Here is a 15,416-nt window from a genome sequence, read left to right on the forward strand (position 1 = left end):
CAGCGTGCTGGCATTATTCACCCGGTTCTTCTGTTTACAGAGCTATGGGCACATCGGCACGCAGGCTGCTGTTGCCTGTTTTTGTATGCATGCCATCCATATTTGAAATATTGCATTTATTTGTGTGTAAAACAGAGACACGAATGTTTACATAATGTTCAGAGGGAATTAATTTGTGTTGAAAACGAAGCAAATAAAAGTTAGACAGTGGCAGGGGTGATGTACGTACCTCCAAGCAGAGCGGCAGCTCACTGCAGTTAATGGCTGCCATAAGAAATATGAGATATGGATCGGCCGGCAGAATAACAGCTGATCCTGCTCCAGGCAGGTGGCATCTTGTGTGCCAGCAAATGGATCTGCAGCTTCACCAGAGGAAGAGGCGCCACATTTACATCACACAGAACAAATCTCTGAACTTAGACCAACTATTTTAAGGCGGAATTTAGAAACAAAGGACAGCGTTGCCCTGTTTCCCAACAGCCTTTCCTGTGGGATAGCGCTACCCGGAACTCTTGGTTATGGAGCACCACCCAGAGGGCAGAGAGGAGGGATGCAGAAGCAAATAAAGCAAAGATCCTCCAGCAGATGTTACATAACCACCGGCAGGTACCGGGTTGTTATTTAACACATGTCGTCAAGAGAAAAAGAAACGTAGAAAGATTTCTTTGTCACGAGTGGATGTCTATGGGCACACAGGACCTCTGCACGCCAGCAAGTGTTAATTATAATCGTTATTATTTATTCACCTGAACAAACTACAATGCCAGAATTTCATTTTGAAGTTACTGCATTTTGATACCATCTTAAAGTAAGTCTTGACTATTCAATGCCTGTATTTGGTTTCAGCTGTAAAGCACAAAGCACCAGTTCTGAAACTGCTTCTAAACAGCACTTGTTTTTGTAGCAGTTACAGAAAAAACTTGGATTTCATTTCAGGAACAGTGAGTATCCTTGTGTCTCACCTGGTTGCATAAGGAAAGGCCCAAGGTTAGCAGAATTCATATTAAAAAATGGATGATAAAGTCTAAATCCAAAGGGATTCTGATACATACATTCCCATATACATTCCCATATACATTCACTGGAAAGGTACAGTCCAGGTACAACCCAGCACACCTGCATGGTTCTAACCTCCACCTTCTGATCTGCAGCTGTGCCGTATTTCTGTCTGGTTGTGGAAAAACTCACCAAGCATGTCCTGACACTAGAAAACAGCAATAGAGTGAGAGGTGGCAGACACAAGCTGGAACATAGGAAGTGCAGATAAGGAAACGATTCTGGCCTACAAGGATGGTCAGACTGGAAGGGGTTGGGTTGCCCGGAGAGGTTGGGCAATCTTCCTTCCTTGGAAGTGTTCAGACTTGCCTGGTCAAACGTGATATTTCAGGCCTGCTCTGTGCAGGATGGGGACTGTGTGACCTCTGGAGGTTTCTTCCAAGAAAAGCAAAATAGGGCTTTTCTGAGAGGTTTTTGCAACATGAAATGGGCAGAAGCAATGGGCGTTCTGAACACTTTGTGATATCTGCACTCTGTCTGGGAAGGGCACATAAGGGAGAGGGAGGCGACCCTGCAACATCTGACAAGTTTGGCCATAGCAGAATGAGATTGATTTTATTCTGTGGGTGTAGATTGAAGTTTTAGATTGAAGTTTTATCTAAAGGTTTCCACTCAAAAGGCTTCAAAGGCATTCCTTTATTATTATTACTACTATTACTATTATTTAAAAAGAGCAAGCATGGAAAGAAACACACAGTATAGCTTCTTCCTCAAAGTATCCCTGCTTTTGAGTACATCTGTTGTTCAAAAGCAAAGACCGTTGCATCACTGTTTCTCTCCAGCACTAAGTGCCACTGCTGCTGTTGGCATTTATATAACAGCGTTCTGCTTTGGAGAAACACAAATAAGCACCAGCACTGAATCTGGCTTTCACTAGGAGATTTACTATTGCTGTCCAGCACGATGCTTCTTGGATGCAGAGGATCCAGAAAGAGATGAGTCATGGAGCTGCAGATCTGTGTGCGGCTGCAGTGCGCTGTGCCACGGGGCTCCCAGGGAATGAAAGGTGCACCTGAAGATGGGCATTACTCACCAGGAAGACGAGTCCTTAAGGGGAGAGCTCAGAAGAAGCAGGAAGAGCTATTGATCACAGCAGCCCTAGGGGATCATAAAGCAACTGGGAGAATGTTAATGATATGAAGCTGTGGAGCCACAGGAACAGCAACACAGGAAGAAGGCTGGGGGGTCACTGCGGAGATGGAAATCCCAGCCCTAATTGCTCTGAAAGAGCCTGGCCAAGGGAAGCCATCCAATGGCTGCTCCAGGCATGACTAATGAGCTGTTTGTGTTCGCCTGAATGCAGGCCGCGGTCTGTACACCCATACTCTGCAACACATAGCTAACAAATAGCTGCACAGTTACTAATGTGCTCCTTTCTTGTTGATGCATGAATCAGCCTAGGCTTCAACAAGGGCACAGCCTTTGCATTAAGGAGCACCTCTGAGTTTCGAGCTGGGAGAACCTGTATGTACAAACACCTAGGCATGCAGCAAGGCTTCCAGTGCTAATGGTGCGGGGAGGACACACACAAGGGATAGATGAGCTTCGTTTGGGAACATTTTCTAACTTGGCTTTCAATTTGAGAGCCCATTTCAGTTCCTGTAGGAATTCCCACTGGCTCTATACAGGCCCTAAAAGAATCATCCTGCCTCTTTGTGGTGGTGCAGCTTATATGCTACTGCCTCCGAGCTCACATAAAAGCAAATTGTGAGCAGAAAGGTTCAGCAAGACATCAGCCAAGGGGGGGCAAAGAGACACCATATCCATCAAGAATATATTAGGTATTACTAGAAGACAGGAGGACCTGGTGCTACACAATGTTTATGGTGCTGTGTTTTCTCCTGACAATTAAATTTAGCTCAGAAAGATTGATGTGCACTTTCAAAACATATTACGATACACTATCTACGTTCTTCCTTTGCATCCCTAGCATACAAAATAAGACGAGCTTGCAATTATCAGATCTTTAGACAGGAAAGAGAAATATTACTCCTAAAGATATAGAATATCAGAAGGTTTTTTTCCTAGGAGGTAATTTGTTTCCAGAACTGTTTTACACCCAAACTCCCATAGGACTAACAGGACTAACTTCAAAGGCTCCAGTGTCACACTGCAAGAGTTATTACTAATGGAAAGCCCCTAGAGCCGAGGTAACAGCTTAGGAAGGTGGCTCCCCACATCTCTTTAAGTGATAACCAAGAATCTGCCTTATAAAAAAATCCTAGAGCTACGATGGTTAAGCGGGGATGCTTCATTTATTTATTGTGGCTATTTAAATTCTCATTAGCAGCTTGAGAGCTTTGGAGGACGAAGAAGAAAATGGAGTTTATGCGTCAGCCAGGTAACCCAAGCGCCTGCCACAAACAACTTCCACGCCTGCATTAAGGTGTAGGCGAGTCATGCGGAGCAGCTGGATGTCACACACCTGACTGGTATCCTGAAGCATCATGAGAGCAGGTTGCCAGCAGGACGGGCTGCATCCTTGTGGTAACAGCAGGAAGAACTCTGAAATAGCACTCCACAGCGTCTAGTCATGTAGATACACTATAAATACATGTGAAAATGAATTTATTCTTAATGTTTCAACTGCATCAATTTACTGTGATTCAGCTCTTGGTATTCAAAGCATGAAGATGAGTTGTCTTATTCCTTTGTTTTTCAGTTATGACAGTGATTGTTACCCTGCCAAGGCTCACGAAATTCTAACACCAAACATCAGGTATTTATGGCAGTAAAACACAATTGTATATTAAGGAATGCTGTCCATTCACCTAATATTTTAGCAAGTTATTGCTGAAGTGAAATACATTTGTGAAGCTTGGACAGGATACTTCTGGAAAAATCACTTATTTCCCTCAAGAATGTCTATTGAGATTGATATTGCACAGTGTTTGCTTTGAAGAGAACAGATGTGGCATCATCCATGTCTTTATTTCCTGGACACTGGGAGGAAACGATTGTGATTCAGCTCCTGAAGCACTGACTGTAAGATGAGCTCAGGAGCTGGGCTCAATGATCCTCGCAGATCCCCTCCAACTCGGGCTCTTCTATGATGACAAGAAGCACCTCATCTAGCAAAGCCACTGCAGCCCAATTTCTTATCTACCACACTGCCTTGCCTCTGGTATTCTGGGGACCATGACAACAGCCCCACTGAAATACTGAGGCACTCAAGATGACAGGTATCACATATTGATAGCTGTAAGTTCCCATCTATGTTAACAGAGTATGAGGGCTCTCCCTAGGCATCAGAAATTGAATGTTGTCTCAAGGACCTTCATGTTTAAGGTTGAATTCTCATTAATGCCATCACAAGGGTACCCTATGGCTGCCCTAAACCCAGCAGAACCCCTTTGTGTTTGTGGCAGTCAGTGTGAGGTGAGCAAGGCCACTTCTGGCTGTCCCAAATCCGGCATTTTGCCTCTCTTTTCCGTGGATTAAACAGATCCTTCGGAAGAAACAACTCCACGAGCACAACTGAAGTTTATTTCCCGCACCTTCACCGCGTTACACGCTGATAAAATCGCCTAAAAGGCCTTTTTTTTTCCAGCCGGGCCCTCCAGCAGAGCAGCCCGCACACCCGCGGCCCTGCCCCTTCCCACACAGCACAACGCCGCTCGGTTTCTCGCTGTTTTCTCGCTGTTTCCACACACACACTCAGTTCTCTCCCTCCCGGGGCCCACAGGCCTCATGGCGCCCTCCCCGCTCCCCGTCCCTCCGCCTCGCGTCACCGCCCGGCCCTTCCGCCCCGCCGCTTCCCCGCTGCCCGCAGCCGCTCCGCACCGCCCTCGCGCGGCCGGCGGCGCTTCCTGCACCCAGCTTCGGCGGTTGCCTTCTCCGGGCCGGGCTATCTATGGGGCGAACGGCGATGCCATGAAGCCGGCGGAGAACGGCAGCGGGGCGAACGCCGCTCACGGCCAGCGGGGTTCCTCCATGGGAGCTCGGCCGCTGTAGGAGCGCCGAGTCCTCGGGGCGAGATCCGCCACCTCCCCTCCCCCTCGGGCCTCCTGAGGAGGATGGCGACAGCGGCCGCCCCGACCCAGCTGGAAGCCGGTGGGTAGCGCTGGCCGCGGAGGCTCCGCCGCCGTCCGCCCGCTTTGTAACCGTGTCCCCTTCTCCCGTTCCCCCTCCCTGTCCCGACGCAGAGCTCTATTACCTGATCGCCAGGTTCCTGCAGTCCGGACCCTGCAAGAAATCCGCCCAGGTGAGCGGGGCTGCCGGCCGAGCCGGGCCGGGCGGGAGGGGATGGGACGGGACGGGGAGAGGAGCCGGGAAGGGAAGCAGAAGGGAACGGGGCAGGACGGCGGGTGGGGGTTGGGGGGGCACGGCGCTGCGGGCTCGGACTCACGTCCTTTGTGTGCGTGCTGTGTGTGTCCCCAGGTGCTGGTGGAGGAGCTGGAGGAGCACCAGGTAAGGGACGGCGCTGCCCGGCCCCTCCCGGCACTGCGGGGCCGTGCTGCGGCCGGGGCTGGGGGCGCCGAGCGGGGCCGGCTGCCCTCGGCCGCCCGGGGAGGGGTCTGACCGCCGGCTCCGTCCCTCCTCCCGCTCTCTCTCTCTCTCTCTCCCCGTCTCCCTCCCGCAGCTGATACCCCGGCGCCTGGACTGGCAGGGCAAGGAGCACCGCCGCAGCTTCGAGGACCTGGTGAGCCCCCAAGCGCCGCCGGCTGCCCCGCGTCCCCGCACCGCCACGCTCCGCGCTCCCCCCGCCCAGCCCGACGGCTTCGCCCCGCCGACCCGAAGCCGCCCCTGGGCTGGGGTAATGGGGGCACGGCGGGGCCGGGCCGGGTGAGGGGGGGTTTAACGGGACGGGGTTGGTGGGGGCGGCCGAGACGCGCTATTGTGGGGCCGGGGCGGGTTATCTGAGGGCACGTACCGGGGCCCGGCCTGGCGAATGGCGCCGCGCCTTACAAGCCGGAGCAACGCGGACGGCGGTGTAAGGAGGCGGCTGATTGGTTCCGGAGCCGCAGAGGAACTGGTGGGGCGGCGGGGGGTGCGGGGCCGGGAGCTGCGGGTCTCGGCCGGGCTGCGGGGCCGCATCGTGGGGTTGGGGCTGAGGGGGCGGCCTGCTCCGGGCACTGCTTGGTTTGAAAGCACAAAGTCCATGAGGTATCAGTGGGGAGGCTGGAAGGGGTGCCCAGAGTGGGTGCCCATCGCTGCCTTACGCTGAGGGCTGGAGATAAAAGCGGCCTTGTCACTGCCCACGGCTCCAGGTGACAGCACTGACACTGCAGCTGTAGTTGCACTCCAGGTGCAACACAGACACACTGTGAGCATCCTGCTCTGCACCACAAGGAGCTTTGTGTCCCACCCCACTGAGCACCGTGGCAATGTGGGCTTTGAGCACAAGTGTTGCCCTGTAGTTTGCTCTGCGGTTGGTTTTTTTCCATTGTAGCGCTACTTTAGATGTTCAGGTAGAGGTGGGAGAGCTCCTGGCATTGAGGTACCTGCTGGCTTTTCCTGTCTGAAACATACTGAGGTTTTAAGGTGATTGTGCTTTGTCATTCCTCTGGTGGATAATTCTGGAGCTGTTTATTGAGTTAGCAGAAATGGAGTAAGTGCTGCATTCAATAAACCTCAGTACTGCGTGCGATCTTCTTAGAGGATCTGAAATCTTAACATCAGGCCAGTTCAGGTTCAGCTTGTGCCTGCTCACAGCGAGGGGTGCTAGCAGCAATGTAGTTTGATTACAGACTGTTCTGCTTCATCAGTTGCACCTTTTTCCCCTTCATTCAGTGAGGTGTGGCTAGGAAAGTGTTAAAGCCTTTTCTTCTGTGTTAGGTGCTGCTGCTGGAGACATAGAGTTTTAAGATTTTCAGAAGCAGGAAGCAAATTGGAGTAAAGCAAGGCTTGGAATTAATGCTTCTTGGTGCATAGAATTATGAAAGCCAAGTATAAGATCTTTTTCTTCTATTTTAAGCTAATCAACAATTATCCTTTTTTAATAATCTCTTTTCTAGTTTTGTTTAGCTGGTTAATGTGGTAAATCGGTAAGGAACAGGACAATGAGCTAATCATAGCAAGGCAGGTTGGTGCTGTATGGGATGAGCTGAACTTCAGTTAATCCTCAGGCTGAAGCTTTTGCTGTCAAGGATGTAGCAGGAAAGCCTTTTTCCCTCTCCACTTAGAGTGTGATGAAGCTGGAATTCAGACCTTTGGATACACGTGATTGTATATTAACCTGAACTACTTGAGTTCTGTGCTAGCTGGATGTCTGGATGTAATGTTTAGAACATAGCTAGGGCTGTGGAGAAGAAAAAACTCTGATTTTAGTTATCTCACCTTGTGGGAAAATAATAATAATAATAATAATAATTACTGATGCGGGCAATCAGGGATGGGGGGTTTTCTGCCCATTTCTCTTGTTTGACCACTGAGAAGCAGGAAAGCAATCGGTTCCAATCTTTGCCTTGTGTTGCAACTGCACTGGGCAGACAGGCCTGAGGTAATTGAGCAAAATGAGAGATCTGCAAACCCAGAGAAGTTAGGTTGGTTTGTTTGCTTGTTTGCCCAATATTCTGCTCCTTCAAACCTGACAAAGAATTTATTGTTCTGATTGCTGATGTTTTAACTTTGTTTTCCATTCTCAGTCTGACTGTTTAGTCTATAGAGCTGGTATTTTTGCGAGAATATGCTGATGCTCTCGTTGTAGAGTGTGCTATTGCTCTGAGGGCTTTTGGAAATGATAAAGATGGAACAACCAAATCGCATTTGGCAATCGTTAACATTTACTCCCAGTTTACTCCATTTAACCCCTCAAGCTTTCAGTCAAGATCCAAAATCTCTCTGTTAAAGAGATTTCTTTTTCTTTCTTATTTGAACTCAGTCTTTCACTTTACATGTCAGGCACCCTCAGGCAGGAGAATACTTGAAGATACACTAGTAAGAGCTGTATCTAGTGAGCAAAGCCACACAGAGAACACAAACACGTTGTGCATTTCTGTTCTCTTTGTGTTTCCTGCTTCTTTCCACTTTGGAGCACTTTTTATGTGCAACATATGGCTGCCTGTCCAGATAATTGCCCAGGTGTGCTCCAAAGGTCTGTGTGGGCCTAGTGCTTTTTACTTTGCTAGTTGCTGCTGGTGGTCTTGGGATGTGAAACGTGCTTGTAAAGGGGGAGGGTCCTTACTTTCATTATGAGGGTCTTAGGTATATTGAACTTGCACGCTATCAGTGCTTCTACTTTAAATTAACCACAGCAGCTTAATGTATAGCCAGCTGCTGAACAGCCAAGTCGAGCTGAGCTGCTTTAGATTATCAGAGCAGTCTCCAGTGTGCAGTTTTTGGAAATTATTTTTATTTATTCCTGATAAAAATGACTGGTCTGGTTTTCAAGAGCTATCTGAGGGGCGGCCTATTCTGGCAAAGACTGTTTTGTTCTTTGTGCTGAAGTGAAGCTTAATTTTAGGAAAGACAGAACGTCAGCTGTTGGACGGTGTATCTGAGTGGAGAATTTGTATCTGTGGATGGCTGCACTAGCGTGGAACAGCTTATGGGATTTGGCTTTGGGTTTCTGCCTTGTCCATCTGCATTGATTTAAAACTAGCTGTGAATCTGAGGTGCTGTTATTTATAGGTATTGCCAATCCCAGCATTAGCAGCAGAGAGATGGTGCGGTTTTCTCACCTCAGGAAAATGTCATTGCTATATGATAGTTCCAACCTACCCTGCCTGGGGAAATTGAGTGGATAATGGCTTTTGAATTTCTGTGTATATGCACATTGTTGGCATCTTGTGGAAGTCCAGTATCTGAGCTTCCTTTTGCTGAGATTCCATATTTGAGGTCTTGAGCAGTTTCCTGCTTGCTCAGCTGCCTCGGTCCTCCTGGTCTCCTCTGCTGCTTTTTGATAGAGTTGTCAATTGATTCTTAATTGATTGTTGCTTTGGCAAATGAGAGCAGCGTGGTGCGGCTGCCTGGAGGTTAGAAATCTGCTGCTGCCGCACAGCTGCCTGCCTACCCCAGGACCTGGTGGGAAGGGGCCTTGCAAGGCCCACATTGTTCTCCACCTCTGTGCAGCTTTTGCATTAGACAGAGTTAGTGCTTTGAAGCAACGTTTCCCTGGGCTTCCCTGAAGAGGTGTTTCAGAGCTATCTCGTTCCAAACCCTGGGAATACAGACGTCTCGTTATAATTAGTAATCACAAAGAGTTGTCTTTCTGTTTGTTTCCTGTTTATTGAGCTGTTCTGGGGAGGAAAAACTGTCAGCATTAATTCCAGGGGATTTGTTTGTTTGTTTCAGGGATCAGCGAGCTCCTTGCCTGTGTCGTAGCTGCCCAGTAAGGACTCTTTTCTTAGCAGTTTGAGATTATGTTGTAATACTTCCAACATCAGAAACATAAACAGGTTTAGGGGGTATGACTTTCTCCTAGCCCTTACGTGACTTCGGTAATAGTTCCTTATTTGCAGCTGCTTATCTCTGTAGCAGCATATTTGCATATTAGTTCAAGCTGTTGTGGTTAAGTTCACCTGCAGCTGTTTACGTGGAGGTTTTAGAAGGACATATTGACTTATTTGAGTTTTTAGATCTGTAAGACCAATAAAGTTGCTTTATTAGAGAGTATTTCCATGGTGCTGTGCCAATCTCATGCTCTGATTATTTAACCCGTATAGGATTGTTGCATCTAAAGGCAACAACCATTTCCATAATCTATCCCAGTATGGCTGTAGAACTGGCTCTCGCTTAGCATGCCTTCAGCTCTTCTATTTTAAAACAGTCCTTTAAAAGTTCCTTGTTTAGCATGTTTCTGGCCTGAATTATTAATTTCTTGCTTTTTTTCCCCCTTGTTTTCTATATATTTTTCAAAAATAGCTTTTAATATTCTAAAGCTATTTTCTAATGGATCTGGGGAGGTGCTAATGTGCTTACTGCTAGTTTAATCTCGCCGAGTGGCCAAAAGGTGCAATGCCAAACGTGGCTGTAGCTGATGTTAAGCTTTGCCTTTTTCTATCCTTCTGCGAATGCAAATCTGATGTGGGAGGCTTCATTTTTCTCTTCCATGTCTTCACAGCTTTATGTTTTGGGATGGTCTTTAAAATCCACGTACAGCTCTCACACACAGAGGTGAGAGGCAGCAGTTTTGTTTCAAGTTCTTTTGGGAACCTGAAAACAAAATAGCTTGTTCTGCTCCAGGCTGCAGTTTAAGCGTTTTAGTTGGAAGTTACTATGGAAAAAAAATTTTTAGGAGAATTTACTCCTATTGCCGTCTGCCTGCGTAGCTGTATGGTAATAACAATATTAATATACAGATTAGGGGCCACTTAGGCTGCTGTGGTTTGTAGAAACGTGTAAATGACAGGGGAAGGAGAGCCACGCAGCCTTTCTTTAGTGTGGTATGGTTGTGATTGTAGGTGGCAGAGCTGATGGGCAGGGCGTGTTAATAAAGGGGACGATCACTTTGATAGGCGCCAGGTCTGTGCAATATGCTCCACGTTAAATATTACTGAGGAAAGTTTACAGTCTAATAAAACTGAATGCTGAGATCTATCTGCTTCAGCAGCTCTCTGGTGCTGGTTTAGCTCTGGCTCCATGCTGGGTTTGCCAACTTGCCTGCTCTGGCAGGGAGCAGCCAGATGTCTGTGTCCTGAGCTGCTTAGTGTCTCAGCCACCCAGACAAATCACTGCCAGGCATCTGCAGATAGCTGCCACATGCTCAGGGCTCTGGCGCATCCATCTTTGATCTTTGAGTGCTGGCAGGTCTGCAGATGTGTTGGTGCTCAATCCCTTTGCTGTTCTGTAAAAAGAAAAGAAAAAAAAAAACAACCAACTGCCTTAAAGGTCTTTAAGCAACCGAGTAGCATTCCGTGTCTGAATAGATGGACTGAGTCAGTCAGTTCTCATTGAATAATGTGTGCTTTGTGTAAGCAGAGCCAGGCTCTGTCTCCACAGTAGGATATCTGCTGCCAGGCTTAATCCAACACCTTTCTCCAGAAGTGGAATAGCAGCGAGGCTTCAAACGACACCTTCCTGAGTGAAAAGGGACGTGTTTCGCTGTGTTATGTATAGAGAATGTTTTGGCCTTTCTGTAAGGTTTCCAGAGAGAGGAGGATTTCTACTCCAAAATTGAGATGGAAGTTTTTTCCTATTCTGGATTGGTTGCTGGCTTTCTTTTCATCTTTTGAGCTTGAATAACTGCTAAAATTGATAGCTGCTGACTGAGAAACGTGCTACTCATTATCAGAGATGTAAAAGAGCATTTCGTACTCTGAATTTACAAATTGCATGTTTTCAATTGCCTTTGTTTCAGATCCTTCTCTTACATAGTGAAGGGAGGCTACCGCAACAGCTAGGAATGAAAGATAAATAGAAAAATTCAGATAATCCTTGTATCTCATTTTGGTTACTGTTACATTGAGTAGTTTACAACTAATGGCGATTTGTAGTTACATCCTGAACTAAACTGGCTGCGCAGTTGGGCAGCTACTGATCTTGTTTTAGAACTGTGTGGCTTTGGAAAAAGAAGTTTGAATGGCTGCAGAAACTGCTCGTTGCAGGATGGCATTTGTGATATGGGACGTTCATTCCTTAATGCTCGTAGTATGAAAATTCATGGTGTGGGCCTGCCTTAATGAGGTGATCAAGTTTATATTTCTTGCTGAATTACAAAGCCCAGGGCTTTGGAGGAGCCTTCCTTTCACATGGATTGCTATTGCCTTGCAGATCTTTGGCGTGCAGTGACTGAGAGAGGCTGCATGGTGAATCCTTACTCTTCTGTAAGAGTTTCCATTCAGATGGGGAGTGTTGGAGTGATTTCAATTAAATAATACCTTGTGTGCATCATTAGAAAAGGCTGTGATTCGTTGGGTTAAAATCTCGCTCGTGGATTTGTGGAACGGTGCTGATCCTGCTTGCGCTGCAGTGATGACATTGTACAGCATGACTCACTGCTCTGGGCCCCGTAGCACCACTGCTGCTGCCCAATTGGAACGAACCATTTCCCAATGCCATGTGGTAATAACACCCGTGATGACACAGCTCAACCAGTAGTGTTTTGGCAGCACACATCAATGAAGTGGTTGTCTGTTCCTCTTTTCTGCTGCCTGCCGCTCCCTCTGCTGTTCTGGGGCATTTTCTTGGGGGTGGAGGTGAACAGGGTAGCCAGACCTGTCTGGTGATACTCTACTGTTAAAGGAAGCGGTCTTCTCCTTTTCACCAGCTCTGACACTTGTCTGAATCACAGTCGGCTCTGCAGAATGCCTTTCCCTTCTGTGGGTTGAATGTTCTCTGAATGTGGGGAGCCAAAACAGCTTGCAGTGTGATAGATGAGCACCAGGGCTGATGCCAAGGGAAACTTGATTGAGTAGTCAGGCTGGGCAACAACTTGTCCTGCACTGTGGGGAGGGGCCTGCATTGCTGGTGTGTGCTTAGAGCTCCTCACCAGCATTGGGTGCAACTGGACTCAGCTGCAGTGTTTGGGTGGGAGGGGGGTATGTGCATAGGCATGTGCCTGCTGTTGTTTCTTTACCATGAATGCTGTTCTGGCCTCTTCAAGTTGGCTTTAATGTAACTTGGCGTTAGTTTCTGACTTGGGAAAACAAAAAAAAACTCTTTTAGTGTCATCTTATTCTTCATTATGTTGCAACATTTATTGCATTTAGTTCTGGTTCAGTGTTTTCTCAGTCTTCAGTCACAGGTACTGAGGACCTGAAGGGTCTGCTGTTGTTGATCTTAGAGAAGAGGTGGTTGTAGCTCTATGTCCAAGGTTGAAGGAACCAAGTGGACTCTGATATTGCATATTTTTGTTGGCAGCTAGTGGGTGTAGCAGGAGTCAGGCAGGTACAGGGCACTCCAGATAAGGCAGCAAAGCTTATTTGCTGTTTGCACAGACTATTGGGGGAGCTATCGTATCCCCATGGAAAACAGCCTCTGAAGCAGAAAAGGAGGAATGTTTTCTTAGAATAACGAATTAGGAGCTGACAAATGTGGGTCTTAAAGTTACTATTCCTAGCAATTAGAAAATAGGGACTGGGTATGGCTCTAAGCATAATATTTAGGGTTTTCAGGCTTTGTACGTGCACTTCTTACAGTAATGCAAGGCAAGGGTTTTTCAGCTAAGCAAAACATGGTGCGTGTGAGAAGAATGAACTGAAGGGTAAAACAGGCTGGAGAAGCCCCCAGGCAATACTTCATTTGATTAGACCAATGCACTGAGAATGCTGTGTTTCTGGGATCTTTTGTTATTAAAGAGCGTTCTAAATTACTACTCTGGCTGTTACTACCTTGATTTTCTAGTCTGACTTATTCCACATTCTGTGACGTGTTAAAAGATATCTCGGGTATAATTAATTTTGAGGATGCTTTCATTTTAAAAATGATCAAAGTAACTAATTTTAATATTTGAATAGGAATTTAAAAAAGAAAAGAACAATACTTGCAGAAGCAAAAATAAACCAATTTTCAGACACCTGTGTTTTCTGTATGTTTAGGTGGCTGTCAATGCACACATCCCTCCGGATTATCTTCTTAGGATCTGTGAGAGACTTGGACCGCTTTTAGACAAGGAGATCCCACAGAGTGTCTTAGGTGTGCAGACTTTGCTGGGTGTTGGGCGGCAATCTCTGTTAAGGGCAGCAAAAGGTAAGATTTTCAGTTTGTGTCTGTCTGCATTTTGTTTTGAGGAGTGAAAGCTTTTATTTCAATCCATATTGTGTTATCTGTATTTGTGTAAACTCCGGTTTATCTTTTCAGCTCCTGCTTACCTAACAGTGTTTTAGCAAGACCATGTTATTGCTGACCCTGTTACTGTGTCTTTGGTTGGGAATGCTATCTCTGTGTCTGTTATTGCCTGATTTTGTTACTTCTCCAGCTTGTCGGACTGGTATTTGTGTCGACGGTGTGATGAACTGGATTGGAGATCTGATCCACCTGAAAAACAGCCATATATTTTCCAAATACGTAAATGTGTGTGTCTGAAATAACCTACCACAGTTAATATTTTGCTGGGCTGTCTTTCTGGTGTGTTCCATTATTTGATTGTCTGTCTGTGCAGACAGGTTGAAGGGTAGGGTGGCATTTGGGGTATCAGTTAGAGGGCTGGAGAGAGTTAGACATTCTTTGGTGATAGTTTCCTGCTTGTCCTTGCTTGAAGTTAATTTGAACAAAATCCCCTGTTCCCTTCTTGAATAGGACACCAGCCTAGTCCTTCTGAAAAACTGCTCTGCTTGAGATAATGTTCCTGAAAGCACGCTTCTGTGTTACAACTAAGTGGATCTGAGAGCCATTTGCTATTGAAAAGAGTGGTTGGTTCCTCCCTTCCCTCCTCCCTGCCACTTCTCCCCTGTAGGAGCCAGAACTTGTCTGATCTTATGATGTGCTGATTCAGAGCTCAACTGTTGCAAAACTTGGTATTGCTACAGTATTGAATTAAATGAGCTGATGGATCAGAGTGCTGGAGGTGACAAAGGCAACAGGAGCATCCTCCTGAGAGAGGAGCAGAGGTGGAGAGCTGGACCTTCCTGTTTCAGTGGCAAATGAGCACTAAAATTTCTGCATGTGAAGTCAGACTCACATGTGTATCCAGGATGGTGGCTTCTTGCTGATCCATTTGATGTCACCTGATGGATGTGGTGCCTGCAGTCACTCATCCAAAGCTTGGGGAATGAATCTATGTTTTGTTAGGATTGGGAACCTCAGGTTTGCAGCAAAACATTTCTTCATTTCACATCACTTTGCATCTTAGAAGAAAACATGGAAATGAATGTATCTATGCTGGGAGCTGGATTCTGAGTAAATTAGGGAACAGAGGTTAGATGAATTGCTGACATATGTAGTGCTGGACCTATGACAGGATTTTTTCCTTCAGGAAGAAAAGATGCTGTGACACTGTGCAATTTGGTGTGCACTCGCTAGTGTGAAACAGTGCACCTCACCATTAGCATTTGCAGTTATTTTGATCAATTTTGGAAAGCTTAAGTTTTGAAGGTGCAACATTGTAATGCTTGGTGGCACAGTTTGGACTGTAATCAGAGCGTGCTCTCAGGAGTCTTTCTGAGTCATGTAACCTTGCACACAGCATAGTCAGAGATCTAGGTGCTGATATGCGGATCTACCAATCTGTGGCACTGTCCTTCTGTTTCAGTTCTCATTCACTGTGGCAGCTCATTTCTCCCCTCCAGATGGCCAGAAATGGAAGAAGTCCAGGTCTAATTTCTGAGGCTCTCTGAACAGTCTTAGAAAAATTGCTATTGTTCTGGAGAGAAGGCTCTCTGAGGCCAGTTGGCAGCATAGAGCTGGAGTGCCTTTAAAGAAAGCAGTCTTAGTTTTAAAAGCTGTTTTGGGGGGAGGGGCACAGGGGTGCAGAGGAGTGTCTGAAGATAGGGCACATTGCCACCAATTGCAAGAAAAGAGATTTATTGAAAAAAAATTCT

The 15,416-nt window shown here is 46.8% G+C and overlaps 1 protein-coding gene and 1 long non-coding RNA gene across 2 annotated transcripts in view; one reads left to right on the plus strand and one right to left on the minus strand.

The window, feature by feature from the left end:
• Nucleotides 1–1,677: 1,677 nt before the first annotated feature.
• Nucleotides 1,678–5,387, minus strand: LOC107312796. The gene is made up of 2 exons (XR_001554625.2): nt 5,213–5,387; nt 1,678–3,600 (listed from the first exon to the last, which is right to left on the minus strand). It is a non-coding gene; the product is annotated as an uncharacterized LOC107312796 (long non-coding RNA).
• Nucleotides 4,803–15,416, plus strand: part of LOC107312795 (bromodomain and WD repeat-containing protein 3-like) — a 49,718-nt gene continuing 39,104 nt past the window's right edge. The window contains 5 exon segments of the mRNA XM_015860503.2: nt 4,803–5,109; nt 5,202–5,260; nt 5,437–5,466; nt 5,639–5,698; nt 13,476–13,626. Of these exon segments, the coding sequence (XP_015715989.1) occupies nt 5,073–5,109; nt 5,202–5,260; nt 5,437–5,466; nt 5,639–5,698; nt 13,476–13,626 (337 nt within the window). The 5' untranslated portion in view covers nt 4,803–5,072.

The sequence above is a fragment of the Coturnix japonica genome, chromosome 4, assembly GCF_001577835.2.
Source record: "Coturnix japonica isolate 7356 chromosome 4, Coturnix japonica 2.1, whole genome shotgun sequence".
NCBI lineage: Eukaryota > Metazoa > Chordata > Aves > Galliformes > Phasianidae > Coturnix > Coturnix japonica.